Source organism: Entelurus aequoreus, linkage group LG12, assembly GCF_033978785.1.
Source record: "Entelurus aequoreus isolate RoL-2023_Sb linkage group LG12, RoL_Eaeq_v1.1, whole genome shotgun sequence".
NCBI lineage: Eukaryota > Metazoa > Chordata > Actinopteri > Syngnathiformes > Syngnathidae > Entelurus > Entelurus aequoreus.
Genome location: NC_084742.1, coordinates 70,543,737 through 70,568,047, shown reverse-complemented (window position 1 = coordinate 70,568,047; position 24,311 = coordinate 70,543,737). Strand labels below are relative to the sequence as shown.

Genomic DNA, 24,311 nt, shown 5'->3' with positions numbered 1-24,311 from the left:
GTCTAGCACTGAACAGGCTCTTCTGGCTACTGACAACGGTATGCAGAGGGTGACTGGCATCATCCAGGATTGCTCACTAGTTTTTCCACAGTCCTCTTCTCTGCCACCGTCACCAGTGAGTCCAGTTTTAGTCCGATCGTAGAACCGGCCCGCCTGATCAGTTTCTCCAGTCTGGAGCTGTCCTTCTTAGATATGCTATGGAAAAGAAGCACTGGACAGTAGCAGAGTGGTCCAGAGTCCTGTTTTCAGACCAAAGCAAGTTTGGTATTTCATTTGGAAGTCACGGCGCTAGAGTCTGGAGGAAGGCTGGAGAGGAGCAAAATCCAAGTTGCTTGAAATCCAGTGTGAAGTTCCCCCAGTCAGCAATGGTTTGGGGAGCCATGTCAGCTGCTGGTGTTGGTCCACAAGTCCAGAGTCATTGCAGCTGTGTACCAAGAGATTTTAGAGCACTACATGCTCCATCAGTTGAAAAGCTCTATGGAGATGAGGATTTCATTTTCCAGTATGATCCAGCAGTGCCAAAACCAGCAGTAACTGGTGTACTGACCATGGCATTACTGTCCTCCATTGGCCTGCCAACTCCCCCCGGGTGATATGCTGGATGTCGCTATACTCAACAAAGGTCACAAAAACTCTCTTTAAAGATTAAAGTGTTTATTTCATGGGTTTTGTACATTCTTCTGAAATGTTGCAACGTTAAAAGAAAATATTCCCTGGCGTACTTTGAGGTTTTTGTTCTCTCCTCACACAAAATAGAAGACGAATGAAACAGAGATTATATTGGAACTAATATTAACATACACGTCTTTCCCTTGTTGCGCTAACTAAAGTCTTTATGTTAAATATAAAAATAAACTTTCCAGCTATTGTCCCATGACGTCTTCTCTTTGAACATTATGTACACGTTACTTCATGTCGTCCAGTGTTGTTCAGCGACCGCCGAAACGCTTCTTCTCCTTGTTCTACCCACGGAAAAGGAATATTCATCACAACTTTGTGTGATCCGACTGAAAGTAATACAAACAAAAAAAAATCTGTGGACAAAAGGACATTAAACACAATTTAAAAAAAAGAAAATCCTTGATTTTGGTCGTCATAAATACTTTGGGGGACTTAAAGGAATAGAAATACGCACAACAGTGCCATCTTGTGGCCAGTTTGTGTCATCGCTGGCCTCGCTCAAGAAACAAAATTGATGCAATATTTGGCTCCCGTGCAATAAAACTCCACATAAAACGGTATTGTGGTTTCCGTCCGTGTTTGCCCACTAACTTTTCACCCGTCTTTGCAAAGTTTCGGCGCCCATTGTCCGTCAGCGGACTGCGAGCGGCGGGGGAGGGGCGGGTGAAAGACGCGGGAGGACTCAAACAAAGAGGCAGATTTCAGGTGAACGTAAAAGGAAACAGCTGGTAAACGAGCGGCGGTCGATTAATGGCTGCCGCTTCTTGTCTCAGCTCTTCGCACGCACGCACGCACACACACACACACACACACACACACACACACACACACACACACACACACACACACACACACACACACACACACACACACACACACACACACACACACACACACACACACACACACACACACACACACACACACACACACACACACACACACACACACACACACACACACACACACACGCACACACACCTTTCAAGCCGCTAACTCAAGTACACACTGACGCTCCTTTGTGCCGAGTGCATGGCGAGTGTCACAAAAGCGGTAAGAAGAGAAGTCATTTCTTACACGCTGTGTTGTTCCTCACACCAGCGATTTGGAGCGCGTGCTGACTCCTTTCCTCGCGCCGGCCACCGCCGCCACCGCGTTCCGGTGGCTGCGCTTGTGCGACTCCAGGTACACCTGTTAAAGACACGAGGGGTCAGGCTGCGAGGAGACGAGAGGACTGAGTAGGGATGATGTTCGAAGTCGCTTCTCCCGGTTGATCGATAAGAAAAGAACCGGTTCCATGGACTCGAATCCCTTTTTGAGAACCGGTTCCCGTTATCGAGGCCACTATAGTAAAGAAAAAGAGTTGGTTCTTTATTCGAATCCCTTCCCACGCACAGGAAATGCCCTGTGGGACCTGGGGCCGTACTTATCAAGCTTCTTAGAGTGCCATTTTACACTTAAGTCCTGAGAATTTGCGAAATTTAGTCCTACTCTCAAACTTAAGAATAAAAGCTTTTTATCAACGTTCTTAAGTCTAAGAATCACTCCTACTCTCCACGATATTTAAGAGACCTTCAGAGGTGTCTTAAGTGGTTAGGAGTTGCCAGCAGGGGATGGCACTGAGGCGAGAGAGACGTGCGCGAACGTTCAGGGAACGGAACAATGTTGTTGTTTTTTTTGATGACGAGCAGCTGATCAAACGGTATCGTTTAGACAGAGCGGATATTATTTTTGTCACAGATTTAATACTTTTCGATTCCTTGTTGATTTCTGCATGTGTCTGCAGTGGGCTAGTATATATAGAGCCACCCACACCAGTTTCAAATTAGTTGCCTAATTAATGAATTGGAAAGAAAATGTTATGACAGTAGCGTATGTGTGTGGCCGTGAGGTGAGTGACGTCAGTGAGTGTGTGGGCGAGAGAAGAGAGGGAGCGGTAGCGTGAGTGCCGGCGGGGACTAGTTTGTTTTGTATTATTTTGTAGTTTATTGTCAAAATATACACTCCCATTGTCCACTTAAATATTTCCAAGATATTTCTTTATTCTTAGACTACAGATTCCCTTCCGTGATTGGTCATTTCTATGGACACAGAAATGACGTCACCTAAAATTCCGTTTACGGCACATAGTAATGTCGTAATTCAGCTCTGAGTGTGACACTTAAGATTCAGTCCTACACTTCGCTGAAAGTGTGAGTAAGACGCTTGATAACTAACTTTTAAGTGCAGCTTTCAGCCAAGAATTTATTTACTCTTAAGTCAACTCTTAGCAGACTTCTTAGGAGTAATTCTAAGAAGCTTGATAAGTACGGCCCCTGCAATGTTATGCCCATTTGATTGTAGACTCTTACTGACACCTTGTGGCGATATGAAAATACTACGCGTCATTAGTCTGGGCACTTCCGGGTTGAGACAATTGAGAAGTAGACAAGTTGTGTTAGCTCTTACAAGCCTTGGAAAAGATAAGTCTGTAAGTAAACTGTTTAACTTGTTTATGTAACTCAATATTAAGGTGGAAAGTGTTTAAGTTTGATACTAATATTGAAAAACGATTTTTGTGCACTGTTTCAATGGATGTTTTGAGGACTTAAAATGGCTGCCAGTCGTGTATTTCCACCATCGAAATAGTTTCAACACTCAGAAGTATTTGTTTGATGATAGTACTGTATATTTGTGTGAAGCTAATATTGACATATTGTGTATTACATTTCAGTATGTTAATTGAATCACATAGCTTATACGTTTGTCATTGTGTGTATTTCAGTTTAAAAATAAATAACAGTCCAGTGCAAGACAAAAGTTAAGATAGGAAAAGACAAAGCAAGATCAACAACAATAAAGAGCCTAAATGGATTAATCTGCTTTGGATTGTTTGTTAGTTGTCTGTCAAGCTGTATAAGCTCAACATGTATAGTGAGGGCAGAACAGGCAATATGCAATTATTGCCAGGCGTCACTCTCATGTAAGGGGGGAAGAATTGTTGATTGATGACTGTGGTGTTCTTAGTGTCATAGTGTGTGTAGTTAGTATGTTCCAATAGCAGCAGAAGTGCACTTTTTGGAGAGCTGTATTATTTTCAGTTTTGTGCCCATGGGACTGATTTTATTTAACACTATATTATTATTTATAGTGATCACAGAGAGAGGTTGTTTTTGTGTTACTGTATATATTTGTTTTTCTGAAAAATACCACTTTATATACTTTGGGTAACAACAGTCAATATTTGTATTTCTTTATTTTTTTAGGGGGGTAACAGTCAATATTTATTTATTTATTTTATTTTATTTTATAAAATAAAAGTGAGCTTTTGTTAAACCCAATATTGTGTTTTTTTTCCATATACAACAACTTATCTGGATTCGATAAGAGAATCGATAAGGATTCGGTTCGATAAGAGGATTCGATAATGGGCTCGAACTCGATAATTTCTTATCAAACATCATCCCTAGAAGTGACAGAACGACGTTGCGTACCTTCTTGGCGAAGGCGCGCCCGCACTGGTCGCAGGCGTGCAGCGAGAAGTTCTTGGTCACTTTGACTTCAGTGGAGGCGGAGCTCTCCGCGTCGTGGCGGCGAGTGTGCGGCGCTGAGGAGGCGGCGGCGGAGTTGCGCTGGTGCGAGTGCTTGTCGCTGCGGCGGGTCATCGGGGGGCTGATGGGCCGAGGCTGCTGCTGCTGCTTGTCTTGCTTACGGGTGACGGGCGGCGATGGAGCGGGGGACGGCGACGGCGCTTCCTGCTGCTTCCGTGCGGAGGCCGGGGCAGGGGCGGGGGCAGGGGCGGGGGCGGTGGCGGGGGCGGGAGGCGGCGCCGAGGAGGAGGCGGCGGCGGTGCTGGCGGAGTAGTCCTGCTTACGGGTGACAGGAGAGGACAGACAAGTGGCGGGAACAGCCGTCGGGCGTCCGTTCACTTCCTCCTTGGCGGGGCAGACTCTCTTGGGGTTGGTGCTGTTGAGGACGACCTCCGCCAGCCGCTTCACCGCCCTGCTCTCCAGCTTGGGCATGATCTTGGCCAGGTAGGAGGTGGACTTCTTGTGCACCACCGTCACGTGGCGCAGGACGTCCCGCTTGCGGCGCGACTCGTAGCGGCAGAGCGGGCAGCGGTAGAACTTGATGAAAATGTCGTTGCCGTCCATGTGCAGCTCGATGTGCTTGGACAGGTTCTGGCGAGAGCTGAACTGCCGCTTGCACAGCTTGCAGAAGAGCTGCTTGAAGTCGAAGCCCACCGACAGTTTGGGTTTGGCGACGGCGCTTCCGGCAGACGCGCTCACCGGCGCCTTTGGGACCCACGGAGTTTCCTCCTCCTTCACCTTTAGGGCAGCGGGGGCCACAGCGGCACCTTTGACAGACCCCGTGCTGTGGGCGGGTGACGGCGCCGGACTGCTGTCCATGTCGTCCTCTTCCTCTGAGGCTTCCACCACTTCCTCTTTGACCCGGATACTGTTGCTAGGCTGCACGCCGCTGCTGATGTTTGGAGCCGCTGTGGTGGTCGTCGTCGTCGTCGTCGATGAAGACGCCGCCGTCGCTGAGCGGTTGGTTTTGACGCTGTAGATCTTGTGGACGATACGCATGTGTCGCTTCAACATCAGCTGCCATTGAAAGACAAACAGAGAAAGACAAACTGTTTAAGCATAAACAAAGTATCAAGTATAAACGTATAAAAGTGTAGACAAAGTACAAAGTGTAAAAGTGTAAACAAGGTATCAGGTATAAAAGTGTAAACAAAGTATAAAAAGGTAGGCGTAAAACAAAATAAGTATAAAAAAAGTATAAAAGTGTAAAAAAATACAAATGTAATCAAAGTATAAAAGTGTAAACAAAGTATAAAAAGATAAGTGTAAAACAAATGAAGTATAAACAAAGTATAAAGTATAAAACTGCAAAGTTTAAAGTATAAAAGTGTAAACAAAGTATAAATGTGTAAACAAAGTATAAAGTACACAAGTGTAAACAAAGTATAAAAGTGTAAACAAAGTATCACGTATAAAAGTGTAAACAAAGTATAAAAGTATAAACAAAGTATCAAGTATAAAAGTGTAAACAAAGTATAAAAGTGTAAACAAAGTATCACGTATAAAAGTGTAAACAAAGTATAAAAGTATAAACAAAGTATCAAGTATAAAAGTGTAAACAAAGTATAAAAGTGTAAACAAAGTATCACGTATAAAAGTGTAAACAAAGTATAAAAGTATAAACAAAGTATCAAGTATAAAAGTGTAAACAAAGTATAAAAGTGTAAACAAAGTATAAAAGTGTAAACAAAGTATAAAAGTGTAAAACTATAAAGTATAGAAGTGTAATGGCATAAAAGTGTAAACAAAGTATAAAGGCATAGAAGTGTAAACAAAGTATAAAAAGGTAATTGTAAAACAAATGAAGTATAAACAAAGTATACAAGTATAAAAATGTAAACAAACAAAAAGATAGGTGTAAAACAAATGAAGTATAAACAAAGAATAAAATATAAAAGTGTAAGCAAAGTATAAAAGTGTAAACAAAGTATAAAAGTGTAAACAAACAAAAAGATAGGTGTAAAACAAATGAAGTATAAACAATGTATAAAGTATAAAAGTGTAAAAGCATAAAAATGTAAACAGTATAAAAGTGTAAACAAAGTATAAAAAGATAAGTGTAAAACATATGAAGTATAAACAAAGAATAAAGTATAAAAGTGTAAACAAAGTATAAAAGCGTAAGCAAAGTATAAAAGTGTAAACAAAGTATCAAGTATAAAAGTGTAAACAAAGTATCAAGTATAAAAGTGTAAACAAAGTATAAAGTATAAAGGCATAAAAGTGTAAACAAAGTATAAAAGTGTAAACAAAGTATAAAGTATAAAAGTGTAAACAAAGTATAAAGTATAAAGGCATAAAAGTGTAAACAAAGTATAAAAGTGTAAACAAAGTATAAAGTATAAAAGTGTAAACAAAGTATAAAGTATAAAGGCATAAAAGTGTAAACAAAGTATAAAAGTGTAAACAAAGTATAAAGTATAAAAGTGTAAAGGCATAAAAGTGTAAACAAAGTATAAAAAGATAGGTGTAAAACAAACGAAGTATAAACAAAGTGAAAAAGTATAAAGTATAAAAGTGTAAAGGCATAAAAGTGTAAACAAAGTATAAAAGTGAAAAAGTATAAAAGTGTAAAAGTATAAAAGTGTAAACAAAGTATAAAAGTATAAGAATGTAAAATACACAGGTGTAAACAAAGTATACAAATATAAAGTATACAAATGTAAATAAATATAAAAGTATAAATAAAGTATAAGAATAATAAAACACATATAGGGGTTTACAAAATATCATTTGTATCACCCTAAGAACCATCGTCCTTTACAGTGGACATTTGTTTTCGCATGACTGCACGAGACAAAACACAAACATCCACTGTAAAGGACAGCATATCAAAATAAAAGCATGGCTAAACTAACCTGGGAGCTGTAGTTCCTCTTGCACAGCGTGCAGCGACTCGGCGCCTGGTTGGCCTGCGGAGGAGGCGACGCTTGACTCTGCTGAGGCTTGGCGCGGTTTTGGCTGACAGGGGCGGCCTTGGCGGCGCTGCCGTTGCTCCCGCCTGGCGGCGAGGCGCCGTTGCTCTTCCTGGGGGGCGTGGCCTCCACAGAGAGCGGCTGGCCGGGCCTGGAGGCGACGGCCGGGGTGATGGCGTCCCGCCGCAGGCCGCGGTGCACCTCGTCGTAGTGTCGGCGCACGTTGGTTTTGGTGGCAAAGACTTTGTGGCACACGTGGCAGGACTTTCCCGCCGGCGTGCTCCGAGGCCGAGCCCGTGGTCGACCTACACGACAGCGACAACAACTTTCAGTTTCAGTCTTGATTTGGGGATTCCAGCGCTGCAAAAATGAGGAAAGCTGTAACCCAGAGGTGTCAAAGTCCTTCTCATTGTAACTCAGAGGTGTCAAAGTCCTTCTCATTGTAACTCAGGGGTGTCAAAGTCCTTCTCATTGTAACTCAGAGGTGTCAAAGTCCTTCTCATTGTAACCCAGGGGTGTCAAAGTCCTTCTCATTGTAACTCAGGGGTGTCAAAGTCCTTCTCATTGTAACTCAGAGGTGTCAAAGTCCTTCTCATTGTAACTCAGAGGTGTCAAAGTCCTTCTCATTGTAACTCAGGGGTGTCAAAGTCCTTCTCATTGTAACTCAGAGGTGTCAAAGTCCTTCTCATTGTAACTCAGAGGTGTCAAAGTCCTTCTCATTGTAACTCAGAGGTGTCAAAGTCCTTCTCATTGTAACTCAGAGGTGTCAAAGTCCTTCTCATTGTAACTCAGGGGTGTCAAAGTCCTTCTCATTGTAACTCAGGGGTGTCAAAGTCCTTCTCATTGTAACTCAGGGGTGTCAAAGTCCTTCTCATTGTAACTCAGGGGTGTCAAAGTCCTTCTCATTGTAACTCAGGGGTGTCAAAGTCCTTCTCATTGTAACTCAGAGGTGTCAAAGTCCTTCTCATTGTAACTCAGGGGTGTCAAAGTCCTTCTCATTGAGGGCCACATGGCAGTTATACAATCGCCTCATGATAATATGTCATACAATAATAAGTTCATGCAGGGGTGTCCAAAGTGCGGCCCGGGGGCCATTTGCGGCCCGCAGCTAATTGTTTAGCGGCCCGCCACACATTCTGGAAATACTATTGTAAAAATAAAAAAGAACATTAAAAAAAGTGGAATGAGGTGAAATGTAACGAGAAAAAGTTGCAATGTTGACAAAAAGCAGGCTGTTTTTTTTTCTTTTGTCTTTCTTCAGTTTTCTTTTTTTGCCATTGCTCAAAAAAAAAAAAAAAAAGGCCAAAAAAGACATGTTATAATGCATTATTTTCAGGGCTCTAATTACTTCAAATATTTCACTTGAAAATGTTTAATGTGGTAAATATTGCATATATTGCGTAGTAGCTAGGGATGATACTCGAAACCGGTTTTCCCGGTTGTTTGATAAGAAAAGAACCGAGTCCTCGGACTCGAATCACTTTTTGAGAACCGGTACCCGTTATCGAGACCACTATAGTAAAGGAAAAGAGTTGATTCTTTATTCGAATCCCGTCCCGACCAGAAATGCTCCGTGGGACATCACAAGAAATGACGTCACGTAGCTCAGTCATTAGGCGCAGATAGCGAAAGCAGGAAAACAATGGACGGGGAAAAGCGCTCCAAGGTGTAATAAAGTTCAAAACAAAAGCTTTAATCCATCGAATAACTTTACTGAGAGATTTGAGCAGGGTAAAACACATGACCAACACTTTTACCACCAACCGGAAACATAGCAACCAGGCTAGCAACGCACCGATATCCGATATTGTCCAACTTTTAATTGCCGATACCGATATCAACCGATACCGATATATGCAGTCGTGGAATTAACACATTATTATGCCTAATTTGGACAACCAGGTATGGTGAAGATAAGGTCCTTTTTAAAAATAATAATAAAATAAAATAAGGTAAATAAATTTAAAAAAATTCTTGAATAAAAAAGCAAGTAAAAAATTATAAAAACTAGGGATGTCCGATAATATCGGCCAGCCGATATTATCGGCCGATAAATGCGTTAAAATGTAATATTGGAAATTATCGGTATCGTTTTTTTTATTATCTGTATTGGTTTTTTTTTGTTTTATTAAATCAACATAAAAAACACAAGATACACTTACAATTAGTGCACCAACCCAAAAAACCTCCCTCCCCCATTTCTTTCTGTTATTAATATTCTGCTTCCTACATTATATATCAATATATATCAATACAGTCTGCAAGGGATACAGTCCATAAGCACACATGATTGTGCGTGCTGCTGCTCCACTAATAGTACTAACCTTTAACAGTTCATTTGACTCATTTTCATTAATTACTAGTTTCTATGTAACTGTTTTTATATTGTTTTACTTTCTTTTTTATTCAAGAAAATGTTTTTAATTTAGTTATCTTATTTTATTATTTTTTTAAAAAGTACCTTATCTTCACCATACCTGGTTGTCCAAATTAGGCATAATAATGTGTTAATTCCACGACTGCATACATCGGTATCGGTTGATATCGGTATCGGTAATTAAAGAGTTGGACAATATCGGAATATCGGCAAAAAGCCATTATCGGACATCCCTAATAATTAGTTATTTCACCTTTTTTTGTTAAGTACATAACTCCACATTAGGGATGTCCGATAATGGCTTTTTTTTGCCGATATCCGATATTGTCCAACTTTTAATTACCGATACCGATATCAACCGATACCGATATATACAGTCGTGGTATTAACACAATATTATGCCTAATTTGGACAACCAGGTATGGTGACGATAAGGTACTTTTTTTAAAAATTAGTAAAATAAGATAAATAAATTAAAAACATTTTCTTGAATAAAAAAGAAAGTAAAACAATATAAAAACAGTTACATAGAAACTAGTAATTAATGAAAATGAGTAAAATTAACTGTTAAAGGTTAGTACTATTAGTGGAGCAGCAGCACGCACAATCATGTGTGCTTACGGACTGTATCCCTTGCAGACTGTATTGATATATATTGATATATAATGTAGGAAGCAGAATATTAATAACAGAAAGAAACAACCCTTTTGTGTGAATGAGTGTAAATGGGGGAGGGAGGTTTTTTTGGGTTGGTGCACTAATTGTAAGTATCTTGTGTTTTTTATGTGGATTTAATAAATTTAAAAAAAAAAAACACCAAAAAAACCGATAACGATAATAAAAAAAACGATACCGATAATTTCCGATATTACATTTTAAAGCATTTATCGGCCGATAATATTGACAGGCCGATATTATCGGACATCTCTACTCCACTTGTGTTCATTCATAGTTGTGATGCCTTCAGTGACAATCTACAATGTAAATAGTCATGAAAATAAAGGTAACACATTGAATGAGGAGGTGTGTCCAAACGGTTGGCCTGTACTGTATGTTAATAATATGTCTGTTGAATGATCAGATAAGTCAAAATACATGCAATTGTAATGTCAAAAAAGAAATACATTTAGTGAGAAAAATCAAGTGCTGGACTGACTCACATTTTTTCTAGAGTGTGGTGGGCCAGGTATGGCCCCTGGGCCTTGAGTTCGACACCTGTGCTGTAACCTATTATCTGCAGCAGTGGCAGCCCTACGTGCACCTGGATACTGGACTTTCTCAGGAACAGACCTTAGAATGTCAGGATAGGAAACACCTGCCCTCTCCTCCTGAACACAGGGGGCACCTCAGGGGTGTGTCCTCAGTCCCCCGACTTCACCCCAGCATTGTCATGTTTGCTAACATTTACACGGGTGGACTACGGCGGGAGGCCAGTGGATTTATCAACAATCAATCTCAGACGCCACAGATCGTTCAAGTGCAGAACCAAACAGCCTAAACAGGTTCTGAAGACGTGCCCCGCCCCCCCGAGTGAAAGCAAGTCCCTCACCTTTCACCATGGACAGCAGGCTGGTGGGTACGGTGCGCGTCTCCGTGAACTTCCGCAGCTCCTCCAGTTTGGTCTGGTGCATCTTGCGGCAGTGGCGCCTGATGCTGCGGCGCGAGTTGAAGTCCTGACCGCACAGACAGCAGGAGATGGTCACATCATCCACCTGTGCAGGGCAGAAACACAAAACCATGACTGTGCTTGTACATCAGTTCGGTTCAGTTCCAGCTTGGAACGAGGGCTGCAACAACTAATCGATTAAATCGATTAAAATCAATTATAAAAATAGTTGCCGATTAATTTAGTCATCGATTCGTTGGATATATGCTATGCGCATGCGCAGAGGCTTTTAAAAAAAAAAAAAGTTTTTAAATTTAAAAAAAAAAAAAAAAATTAATTTTTTTTAAATTTTTTATTTTTTTAATGTCCTGCCCAGCTTCTCGGGCAAATCATATAGCAGATGTAGATGCCCATATCGGCTGTTCAGATTTACTTTACAAAAGAGAAGTGTAGGATACTTCTCTTGTTGCCTTACTTGTATTTTGACTTTATTAAATGTATTTATATTATCATTTGGTGCAGCCGGGCCGGAGCAGGAGGGGATAGAAAGAGAGAAAAAGGAAGACAGAGGGGGGAATTGTGGGGACAAGAGGGGGATTAGACAGAGAGACAAAAACAACAACAGCAAACACAACAACAACAACAACAACAACAGAGCAACATCAGCAAATAGGACATGTACAAATATGATGGTAAAAGTAATAGCAAATAAGCAGTTAGCGAAAATAAAAATAAAAATACAGAAATGACAATGAGCATTATTACACTAAAAATGGAGCAATATGAATACCAATAGAAATAGTGCTATTGATTTTAAATAAACCTTTATTTATAAACTGCAACATGTACAAACAGCTGAGAAACAATAATCAAAATAAGTATGGTGCCAGTATGCTGTTTTTTTCCCAATAAAATACTGGAAAGGATAGAAATGTAGTTTGTCTCTTTTATCCGATTATTAATCGATTAATCGAAGTAATAATCGACAGATTAATCGATTATCAAATTAATCGTTAGTTGCAGCCCTACTTGGAACATGCATACGATACAATGGAATGCAGCGACACAATTCCAGTTGTGTCATTACAGCACGTCCGAAAAGGAGTAAACCAAGCTTTTTTGAAATGGACGGCCACTGCATGTAGGACACTTAACATCTGTGACGATCTAGTGCTGCAAGATCTAGTGCTGCAAGATCTAGTGCTGCACGATCTAGTGCTGCAAGATCTAGTGCTGCACGATCTAGTGCTGCAAGATCTAGTGCTGCAAGATCTAGTGCTGCAAGATCTAGTGCTGCAAGATCTAGTGCTGCACGATGTCGTTCATGTCGCCAATTATGCTGGCAAGATCAGCGTGTCATCTAAAAAGGTGAATAGTTGTGTTTGTTTAAAGAACTGGTTCAACTAAAAAAGGGAAAAAGCAATGGTGCACTAGGTCAAGTTGTAAATAATGTAAATAATTCAATGTATATACTCTGATGATTATCTTGTGTGATGACTGTATTATGATGATAGTATATATCAGGAGTCACCAACCTTTTTGAAAGCAAGAGCTACTTCTTGGGTACTGATTAATGCGAAGGGCTACCAGTTTGATACACACTTAAATAAATTGCCAGAAATAGCCAATTTGCTCAATTTACCTTGAACTCTATGTTATTATTAATAATTAATGATGTTTACACTTAATTGAACGGTTTAAAAGAGGAGAAAACATGAAAAAAATGACAATTAAATTTTGAAACATAGTTTATCTTCAATTTCGACTCTTTAAAATTCAAAATTCAACCGAAAAAAAGAAGAGAAAAACTAGCTAATTTGAATCTTTTTGAAAAAATTAAAAAAAGAATTTATGGAACATCATTAGTAATTTTTCCTGATTAAGATTAATTTTTGAATTTTCATGACATGTTTTAAATAGCTTAAAATCCAATTTACACTTTGTTAGAATATATAACAAATTGGACCAAGCTATATTTCTAACAAAGACAAATCATTATTTCTTCTAGATTTTCCAGAACAAAAATTTTAAAATAAATTCAAAAGACTTTGAAATAAGATTTAAATTTGATTCTACAGATTTTCTAGATTTGCCAGAATAATTTTTTTGAATTTTAACCATGATAAGTTTGAAGAAATGTTTCACAAATATTCTTCATAGAAAAAACAGAAGCTAAAATGAAGAATTAAATTAAAATGTATTTATTATTCTTTACATTAAAAAAAAATAATTTACTTGAACGTTGATTTAAATTGTCAGGAAAGAAGAGGAAGGAATTTAAAAGGTAAAAAGGTATATGTGTTTAAAAATCCTAAAATCATTTTTAAGGTTGTATTTTTTCTCTAAAATTGTCTTTCTGAAAGTTATAAGAAGCAAAGTAAAAAAATTAATGAATTTATTCAAACAAGTGAAGACCAAGTCTTTAAAATATTTTCTTGGATTTTCAAATTCTATTTGAGTTTTGTCTCTCTTAGAATTAAAAATGTCGGGCAAAGCGAGACCAGCTTGCTAGTAAATAAATACAATTTAAAAAATCGAGGCAGCTCACTGGTAAGTGCTGCTATTTGAGCTATTTTTAGAACAGGCCAGCGGGCTACTCATCTGGTCCTTACGGGCTACCTGGTGCCCGCGGGCACCGCGTTGGTGACCCCTGGTTTAGACATTATTGTGAGGTTTTGTATTAGTGTTCCTAAAAATAGATATACCGGCCCCCAGACACATTTATTTCTCTAAATTTGGCCCCCGGAGTCAAAATAATTGCCCAGGCTTGATTTAGAGTAAAGTGTTTTGCTGCCTACCCCACTGGTGGATTCCTCGTCCTCAGCCTGTGGTGGTTCCTGCGTGGCCTCGTCCTCCTCTGCGTCACGCTTTTTCTTCCCCTGGCTGTGGTGGCTTTGTGCCGGACTCTGTGGACCACCGAGCGGGTCTGTCTCAATCTCCATCGACTCTCGCTCCCAGGCGACCGGACTCTCCCTGGCACTGTCAACAGCGGCGGCGGCACACCGTGGTCAGCGTCGTTTATGGCGAGGAATCGAGTGCGTTTGCCAAGCGCCTACCTGGGGGCCCTTGATGGATAGCGCGCCAAATCCTCCTCTGTGGTCAAGTACTGGTACACGGCCTTGCTGGTGGTCTGGATGGGCTCCAGCCGGACCACATAATCCGGCCGGTCGCCTCTGTGATATATGATATCCGTCAAATCCTTGAGGGCCACACTCTGCCGGTCATCTCCTGCCAGCGAGAGAAAACAAGAATGACATCTGGAAGGTGAAAGACTGAGGGAGAAAGATGCCGTTTATTGGGTGATCCTCGATGATGACAAATAACCGCGGTTCAGCACTTCAACAAAATACCACTCAGGCGCTGGTAATGAACCCTGCATTAAGGAGCAAGTTCATTACCAACACAATCAGTCTACATAACAGCAGACGAAAGAGTGAGACAAATGCCGTGAGACTCGATGATAGTCGTGCCTTTGCGAGTGCGCGGCGGCCATGTTGGCGTGCGTGCAGGTGTGAACACTCACCGTCGTACTCCGGCAGCCGTGTCAGGCAGTAGTACTCTTTGTGCGTGATGAGGTTAGGCAGGCCTCTGAAGAGACTGCGACACACTTTACACTCGAAGATGGTGTCCACCTCCCGCAGCAGCATGTGCCTCAGCTGGCTGGTGCCTGCAACACCCGCAGCAACACTTTGTTACAGTACTGACTTTACAAACGCTCATATGAGCACGGGTGTCACTGAGGGCCACTTATGTTTGGCCCTGGAGTGCCTCTTCGAACAGTGAATACTATTATTACACAGTTGTTTAATGCATTTTATTAGTAGATTTTTTTAAAGTAAAATGTAAAAAAATGATGGTAAGTTGCAATCATTTCACCTCAAAATGTTGTGTATTTAACTGTAAATGTAAAAAAGGCAGCTCAGTTGCCAGAATTTTACTGTAAAATTTACATTTGTTTTTTTACTGTAACTTCTTTAAGAAAACTGCAATTTTACAGTAAAATGTTGGCTTGAGCTGCCAGTTTTTTTTCCGTTTTTTTTCTTACCGCAATCAGAATCACTTTATTAATCCCCGAGGGGAAATTAAATTAATTTAAGTAAAAAAAGTACTGTTTTTTTTTTCATTTAGAGAAAAATGCTGTAAAAACCACAGATAATTTCAAAATGTTCCCATGAAATCTAGTCAAGTTGCCAGAATTTTACTGTAAAATTTACATTTGTTTTTTTACTGTAACTTCTTTAAAAAAACTGCAATTTTACAGTAAAATGTTGGCTTGAGCTGCCAGTTTTTTTTCGTTTTTTTTTCTTACCGCAATCAGAATCACTTTATTAATCCCCGAGGGGAAATTAAATTAATTTAGGTAAAAAAAAGTACTGTTTTTTTTTATTTAGAGAAAAATGTTGTAAAAACCACAGATAATTTCAAAATGTTCCCATGAAATCTAGTCAAGTTGCCAGAATTTTACTGTAAAATTTACATTTGTTTTTTACTGTAAATTTAAAAAAAAAAAAAACTGGAATTTTACAGTAAAATGTTGGCTTAAGCTGCCAGTTTTTTTTGTGTGTGTTTTTTTTTACCGCAATCAGAATCACTTTATTAATCCCCGAGGGGAAATTAAATTAATTTAAGTAAAAAAAGTACTGTTTTTTTCATTTAGAGAAAAATGCTGTAAAAACCACAGATAATTTCAAAATGTTCCCATGAAATCTATTGCTACTTTGACATTGCACAATAATGGATAACTTGCTTTGAAATCATTATTATTAATATTTATTTCTATTTAAAAAATGGTTTGAATGTTTGATGATATATTTTTGCATAGTTAGACAATATTTAAATGGTAAATGGGTTGTACTTGTATAGCGCTCTTCTACCTTTTTCTTTTAAGGAACTCAAAGCGCTTTGACACTATTTCCACATTCACACACACATTCACACACTGATGGCGGGAGCTGCCATGCAAGGCGCTAACCACCACCCATCAGGAGCAAGGGTGAAGTGTCTTGCTCAAGTTGCCAGAATTTTACTGTAAAATGTACATTTGTTTTTTTACTGTACATTTTTTTTAAAAACTGCAATTTTACAGTAAAATGTTGGCACTTGAGCTGCCAGTTTTTTTTCGTTTTTTTTCTTACCGCAATCAGAATCAGAATCACTTTATTAATCCCCGAGGGGAAATTAAATTAATCTAAGTAAAAAAAGTACTGTTTTTTTTCATTTAGAGAAAAATGCTGTAAAAACCACAGATAATTTCAAAATGTTCCCATGAAATCTAGTGAAGTTGCCAGAATTTTACTGTAAAATTTACATTTGTTTTTTACTGTAAATAAAAAATTAAAAAAAACTGGAATTTTACAGTAAAATGTTGGCTTGAGCTGCCAGTTTTTTTGTGTGTGTTTTTTTTTTACCGCAATCAGAATCACTTTATTAATCCCCGGGGGGAAATTAAATTATTTTAGTAAAAAAAGTACTGTTTTTTTCATTTAGAGAAAAATGCTGTAAAAACCACAGATAATTTCAAAATGTTCCCATGAAATCTATTGCTACTTTGACATTGCACAATTTGATGGATAACTTGCTTTGAAATCATTATTATTCATATTTATTTCTATTTAAAAAATGGTTTGAATGTTTGATGATATATTTTTGCATAATTAGACAATATTTAAATGGTAAATGGGTTGTACTTGTATAGCGCTCTTCTACCTTTTTTTTTTTTAAGGAACTCAAAGCGCTTTGACACTATTTCCACATTCACACACACATTCACACACTGATGGCGGGAGCTGCCATGCAAGGCGCTAACCACCACCCATCAGGAGCAAGGGTGAAGTGTCTTGCTCAAGTTGCCAGAATTTTACTGTAAAATTTACATTTGTTTTTTACTGTAAAAATTTTTTTAAAAACTGGAATTTTACAGTAAAATGTTGGCTTGAGCTGCCAGTTTTTTTTGTGTGTTTTTTTTTTACCGCAATCAGAATCAGAATCAAAAATACTTTATTAATCCCAGAGGGGAAATTAAATTAATTTAAGTAAAAAAAGTACTGTTTTTTTCATTTAGAGAAAAATGCTGTAAAAACTACAGTAAATTTCACAATTTTACCATGAAATCTATTGCTACTTTGACATTGCACAATTTGATGGGTAACTTGCTTTGAAATCATTATTATTAGTATTTATTTCTATTCAAAAAAGGGTTTGAATGTTTGATAATATATTTTTACACAATATTTAAATAAACATAATTTGCGATTACATGGAGTACATTTTTTCTTCTTCTCCCAAAATAGAAAGAAAGAATACATTTCGTAAGAAAAGTTACAGTACTTTAGTGATACATTTTATTTCCAGGCTTTCGAGGGCCAAATAAAATGACGTGGCGGGCCACATCTGGCCCCCGGGCCTTGAGTTTGACACCTGTGGAATAGAGCTTGTTTGTGAGCACCATCATATCTCATTCACTTGTTTGCTCCACTTTTGAGAGAAGAGGGGCACTTACCCCCCCCACAAAAAAACACAAACAGGTTTTTTTCTCAAAATAAAGCCTCAGGCTCTTCCAACTACTCATCAGTCAGTTGTTTTCTAGGCTGACATAGCATGATGTTGCTGTTAAAAAGTGACTGTAATGTTAGCACGTAGCTATGCTAGCGCTGCAACATGCGTGTCCTCCCGTCCCACACCTCAATGTTACGTTGGTATACAGTACAGACCAAAAGTTTGGACGCAACTTCTCATTTCCGTGCGTTTTCTTTCATGTCATGACTGTTTACATTGTAGATCAGTTTTTTCAACCTTTTTTGAGCCAAGGCACATTTTTTTGCGTTGAAAAAATGCGGAGGCACACCACCAGCAGAAATCATTAAAAAAACGAAACTCAGTTGACAGTAAAAAGTCGTTGTCGCAATTGTTGGATATGAATTCAAAGCATAACCAAGCATGCATCACTATAGCTCTTGTCTCAAAGTAGGTGTACTGTCACCACCGGTCACATCACCACCTGACTTATTTGGAGTTTATTGCTGTTTTCCTGTGTGTAGTGTTTTAGTTCTTGTCTTGCGCTCCTATTTTGGTGGCTTTTTCTCTTTTTTTGGTATTTTCCTGTAGCAGTTTCATGTCTTCCTTTGAGCGATATCTACTTTGTTTTAGCAGTCAAGAATATTTCAGTTGTTTTTATCCTTCTCTGTGGGGACATTGTTGATTGTCATGTCATGTTCGGATGTACTTTGTGGACGCCGTCTTTGCTCCACAGTAAGTCTTTGCTGTCGTCCAGCATTCTGTTTTTGTTTACTTTGTAGCCAGTTCAGTTTTAGTTTCGTTCTGCACAGCCTTCCCTAAGCTTCAATGCCTTTTCTTAGGGGCACTCACCTTTTGTTTATTTTTGGTTTAAGCATTAGACACCTTTTTACCTGCACACTGCCTCCCGCTGTTTCCGACATCTACAAAGCAATTAGCTACCGGCTGCCACCTACTGATATGGAAGAGTATTACACGGTTACTCTGCCGAGCTCTAGACAGCACCGACACTCAACAACAACACGTCGTTTGCAGATTATAATTACTGCTTTGCAAAAAATATTTTTAACCCAAATAGGTGAAATTCGATAATCTCCCACGGCACACTAGTGTGCTGCGGCACAGTGGTTGAAAAACACTGTTGTAAATTGTCACTGAAAGCATCAAAACTATGACAACTGTGATGTGAAAACCATTCCAGGTGACTACCTCTTGAAGCTCATGGAGAGAATGCCAAGTGTGCAAAACAGTAATCAGAGCAAAGGGTGGCTATTTTGAAGAAACTAGAATACAAAACATGTTTTCAGTTATTTCACCTTTTTTTTGTTAAGTACATAACTCCACATGTGTTCATTCATAGTTTTGATGCCTTCAGTGACAATCTACAATGTAAATAGCCATGAAAATAAAGAAAACGCATTGAACGAGAAGGTGTGTCCAAACTTTTGGCCTGTACTGTATGTCCAGGGTGTAACCCGCCTTCCGCCCGAATGCAGCTGAGATAGGCTCCAGCCTACCACTCAGGCAGTGGGAACAAATAAAACACACATTTCTCAAGTGTTGTAATATTTCTCACCACCTTATTAAAGAGAAGGAGATAAAGTGAACAATGGTGCTGTCAAACACGGCTCATTAGCATTAAAGCTACCGACACACATAAAGTGGGTCTTACTAAACACCTTTTTAAGCTGTTTTAATTATATTAGAAAAGTACTATTATATTAGGACTAGAGATGTCCGATAATATCGGTCTGCCGATATTATCGGCCGATAAATGCGTTAAAATGTAATATCGGAAATTATCAGTATCGGTTTTTATTATTATCAGTATCGTGTTTTTTTTGTTGTTGTTTTTTTTATTTTTATTAAATCCACATAAAAAACACAAGATACACTTACAATTAGTGCACCAACCCAAAAAAAACCTCCCTCCCCCATTTACACTCATTCACACAAAAGGGTTGTTTCTTTCTGTTATTAATATTCTGCTTCCTACATTATATATCAATATATATCAATACAGTCTGCAAGGGATACAGTCCGTAAGCACACATGATTGTGCGTGCTGCTGCTCCACTAATAGTACTAACCTTTAACACTTCATTTTACAAATTTTCATTAATTACTAGTTTCTATGTAACTGTTTTTATATTGTTTTACTTTCTTTTTTATTTAAGAAAATGTTTTTAATTTATTTATCTCATTTTATTTGATTCATTTTTTTAAAAAGTACCTTATCTTCACCATACCTGGTTGTCCAAATTAGGCATAATAATGTGTTAATTCCACGACTGTATATATCGGTATCGGTTGATATCGGTATCGGTAATTAAAGAGTTGGACAATATCGGCATATCGGATATCGGCAAAAAGCCATTATCGGACATCCCTAATTAGGACCTTTACTTGATGCACTTTTTATGTTTGCTGTGCCATGTTGCTCCTTAAAGGCCTACTGAAATGACATTGTTTTATTTAAACGGGGATAGCAGATCCATTCTATGTGTCATACTTGATCATTTTGCGATATTGCCATATTTTTGCTGAAAGGATTTAGTATAGAACAACGTCGATAAAGTTCGCAACTTTTGGTCTCTGATAAAAAAAAGCCTTGCCTGTACCGGAAGTAGCGTGACGTTGTCAGTTGTTCACTCCCTCATATTTTCCTATTGTTTTCAACGCAGCTAGAGCGATTCTGACCGAGAAAGCGACGATAACCCCATTAATTTGAGCGAGGATGAAAGATTCGTGGATGAGGAACGTTAGAGTGACGGACTTGAATGCAGTGAAATACATTTTTTTTTTCGCTCTGACCGTAACTTAGGTACAAGGTGGCTCATTGGATTCCATACTCTCTCCTTTTTCTATTGTGGATCACGGATTTGTATTTTAAACCACCTCGGATACTATATCCTCTTGAAAATGAGAGTCGAGAACGCGAAATGGACATTCACAGTGACTTTTATCTCCACGACAATACATCGACGAAGCTCTTTAGCATGAGCTAATGTGATAGCATCTGTCTCAAATGCAGATAGAAACAAAATAAATAAACCCCTGACTGGAAGGATAGCCAGAAGATCGACAATACTATTAAACCATGGACATGTAACTACACGGTTAATAGATCTCAGCCTGGCAAAGCTTAACAATGCTGTTGCTAACGACGCTAAGGCTAACTTAGCAACCGGACCTCACAGAGCAATGATAAAAACATTAGCGCTCCACCTACGCCAGCCAGCCCTCATCTGCTCTGCTCGTCAACACCCGTGCTCACCTGCGTTCCAGCGATCGACGGCGCGACGAAGGACTTCACCCGATCATCCGTGCGGTGGGTCTGCTAGCATCGGCTAGGCGTCTGCTATCCAAGTAAGTAGTCCTTGTTGTGTTGCTACAGCCAGCCGCTAATACACCGATCCCACCTTCTTTGCAGTCTCCATTGTTCATTAAACAAATTGCAAAAGATTCACCAACACAGATGTCCAGAATACTGTGGAATTATGAAATGAAAACAGAGCTTTTTTGTATTGTATTCAATGGGGAAGGCATACCTCTGTTCCCCGGGCTACGTCACGCGCATACGTCATCCTCCGAAGGCTTTTTCAACCGGAAGTTTAGCGGGAAATTTAAAATGTCACTTTATAAGTTAACCCGGCCGTATTGGCATGTGTTGCAATGTTAAGATTTCATCATTGATATATAAACCATCAGACTGCGTGGTCACTAGTAGTGGCTTTCAGTAGGCCTTTAATACACCTGAACTTGCTTCTGACTAGGGTTGCACGGTATACCAGTACTAATAAAGTACCGTGATACTAATTGATTGAAATCGGTACTATACTGCCTTTGAAAAGTACCGGTTTCGATCTTTCATGTGCGGCGGCGACTACAGAGCCGAGGCGCATACAAGCAATAACATCTTGGAGAGGAAGAATGGCAAAAAAACGACAATTCTACTGGTTAATAAAGAGTGTAAACAAAGACGCGCCGCACTTCAAGTGTTGCTTTAAAACACGCCTCGCCAATTGTGGCGATTAGTATTATAGCACATTTGCTTCAAACTTAGGTAAACATTTAAATAATGAACATTCAGATCTGCACAAGGCGTTATAAAGAGTGGCAGGTAATAATGTAGTTCTTACACCTGTCCTGCTGTTCTGCTCCGGTGCAGACTGTCGTCAAGGAGCACAGGGCAGACGTTCCCTTTAGGGTCGATGTTTTCGTCAGGGGTAACATCTTTCATTTTACAATGGGTCTGCTAAGCTCCGCTTTCCGGTCAGAATCCGAGGCCGCCGATTTGTGACATTCTGGTTGCTTTCTTATTAGTTTTGCAGGACACACAAGCAAGCAAGGTTTCTTTTTTTACTGCGCAGCGCATGCGCTACCGCTTTCTCACAAAAACACACACGCTACTGCTTGGATTGATGCCAAATATTAGCGGAGTTAAGACCGCCCATCTAACTTCAACTCGTGCAAGTAAAATGACTGAATTTGGTAACAAATTGCTACAATTTGTGTTTTATCTTAAACAAAAGTGTGTTTTACCTGCTACATGGCTTATTTGTGTACATTTATCCAAAGCTTTGTTTTTAGTACTTACTAATAATTGTATTTTTCTTAAAGCACATACCAGGATTGGCAACCATAAATCATAAATAATTTAATATGATGTTATTAATACAGCTTTTTTATTATATTGTAATCTAATTTTTGATTATGTAAAATTGTAAATTGTTCTTTGAGTGCAACAAGAAAAACACAATGTGTTTAATGCCCTTTCATTTATATTGTAACCTTCTAAAATTGTTCTTTGAGTGCAATAGGAAACATGTTTATTGCATTGTAAAATGTTCTGTTAAAATAAAGCCAAAATTGACCATTTTTCATAGTTCCCTTTATTTGGAAAATATTGATATACATTATGGTACCGGTACCAAATTATTGGTATCGGGACAACCCTACTTCTGACTTTACCAGACGAACATGACTGGTCGCTGTACTCTAGTGGTGTTGGGCTTAAAAATAGAAGCCCAGACATATGCCCATTCCCAAAACCCAAAATGTAGGACGGACATGTGACGTGGTGCAAATGTCTCACAGACCTGAGCGGAAGCATTCAATGATCTGGTGGATTCCGGACTTGGACGTGTGCAGTGGCTGCTGGAGCAGAGGAGCATCTCCGGGCTCCACACAGTGACCTTGGACCAGGAGACGATACAGGAAGGATGTAAAAAAAAGATGACAGTTCAAACTTCAGTTGCCATTGTCAACACAAGGAGTGATGTGTGTGTCACCTTTAAGAAAAAACAATGTGACCAAAACAACTCGGGTCCAAATGTATGTCGAGTCAAAACGCAAATCCAGTGATTTTGTTTTTAAATCCAGCAGATGGCGCAATAATGAAAACAGCAAACTACTTGTAAAAAACGGTTGTGGAGGGGGGCGTGGTCTGCGGGCCTGCCACGGTGTGTAAGGGCTGGCCTCGAAGACAGCGGCAGGTGAGTAGATTGCCCAACTGGGGCTTGTTATCTAATCACCTGTCGCCCTTATTAGCAGCAGCCAGGACGAGACACGTTGTTGGAGTTGGAGTTAGAGAGAAAGACACGCTGGAGAGCACAACGGAGAGCAAGAGAGACTAAGACTGAAAAGTCGAGTGCGGTCGCTGCAGAGTGGACTCAATAAAAACATTATTGTAACCAGAATACGGGGACGGCGTGGCGAAGTTGGTAGAGTGGCCGTGTCAGCAATCGGAGGGTTGCTGGTTACTGGGGTTCAATCCCCACCTTCTACCATCCTAGTCACGTCCGTTGTGTCCTTGGGCAAGACACTTCACCCTTGCTCCTGATGGCTGCTGGTTAGCGCCTTGCATGGCAGCTCCCGCCATCAGTGTGTGAATGTGTGTGTGAATGGGTGAATGTGGAAATAGTGTCAAAGCGCTTTGAGTACCTTGAAGGTAGAAAAGCGCTATACAAGTATAACCCATTTATCATTTAATACCGGGGCTCTCGTGCCAGTGTGTGGTAGTCAGGGGAACCCACGGTAGAGCACTGCCACAACGATATTATATATCTGCTAATCCTATATTCATTTTATTTGCAGGTCAAATGTAGTGACTTTTGTAATTAGGGATGTCCGATAATGGCTTTTTGCCGATATCCGATATTCCGATATTGTCCAACTCTTTAATTACCGATACCGATATCAACCGATACCGATATCAACCGATATATGCAGTCGTGGAATTAACACATTATTATGCCTAATTTGGACAACCAGGTATAGTGAAGATAAGGTACTTTTTTTAAAAATTAGTAAAATAAGATAAATAAATTAAAAACATTTTCTTGAATAAAAAAAGAAAGTACAACAATATAAAAACAGTTACATAGAAACTAGTAATGATTGAAAATGAGTAAAATGAACTGTTAAAGGTTAGTACTATTAGTGGAGCAGCAGCACGCACAATCATGTGTGCTTACGGACTGTATCCCTTGCAGACTGTATTGATATATATTGATATATAATGTAGGAAGCAGAATATTAATAACAGAAAGAAACAACCCTTTTGTGTGAATGAGTGTAAATGGGGGAGGGAGGTTTTTTGGGTTGGTGCACTAATTGTAAGTGTATCTTGTGTTTTTTATGTTGAT

The 24,311-nt window shown here is 39.3% G+C and overlaps 1 protein-coding gene across 1 annotated transcript in view; it reads right to left on the bottom strand.

The window, feature by feature from the left end:
- Nucleotides 1-637: 637 nt before the first annotated feature.
- The window catches only part of LOC133662511 (zinc finger protein 800-like), a 68,981-nt gene continuing 45,307 nt past the window's right edge, over nucleotides 638-24,311 (bottom strand). Inside the window, exons 4-11 of the mRNA XM_062066579.1 lie at nucleotides 22,764-22,859; nucleotides 14,672-14,815; nucleotides 14,205-14,376; nucleotides 13,947-14,127; nucleotides 11,092-11,254; nucleotides 7,109-7,470; nucleotides 4,155-5,267; nucleotides 638-1,872 (exon numbers count right to left, since the gene is read on the bottom strand). Of these exons, the coding sequence (XP_061922563.1) occupies nucleotides 1,774-1,872; nucleotides 4,155-5,267; nucleotides 7,109-7,470; nucleotides 11,092-11,254; nucleotides 13,947-14,127; nucleotides 14,205-14,376; nucleotides 14,672-14,815; nucleotides 22,764-22,859 (2,330 nt within the window). The 3' untranslated portion in view covers nucleotides 638-1,773. The remainder of the gene's footprint in view (nucleotides 1,873-4,154; nucleotides 5,268-7,108; nucleotides 7,471-11,091; nucleotides 11,255-13,946; nucleotides 14,128-14,204; nucleotides 14,377-14,671; nucleotides 14,816-22,763; nucleotides 22,860-24,311) is intronic.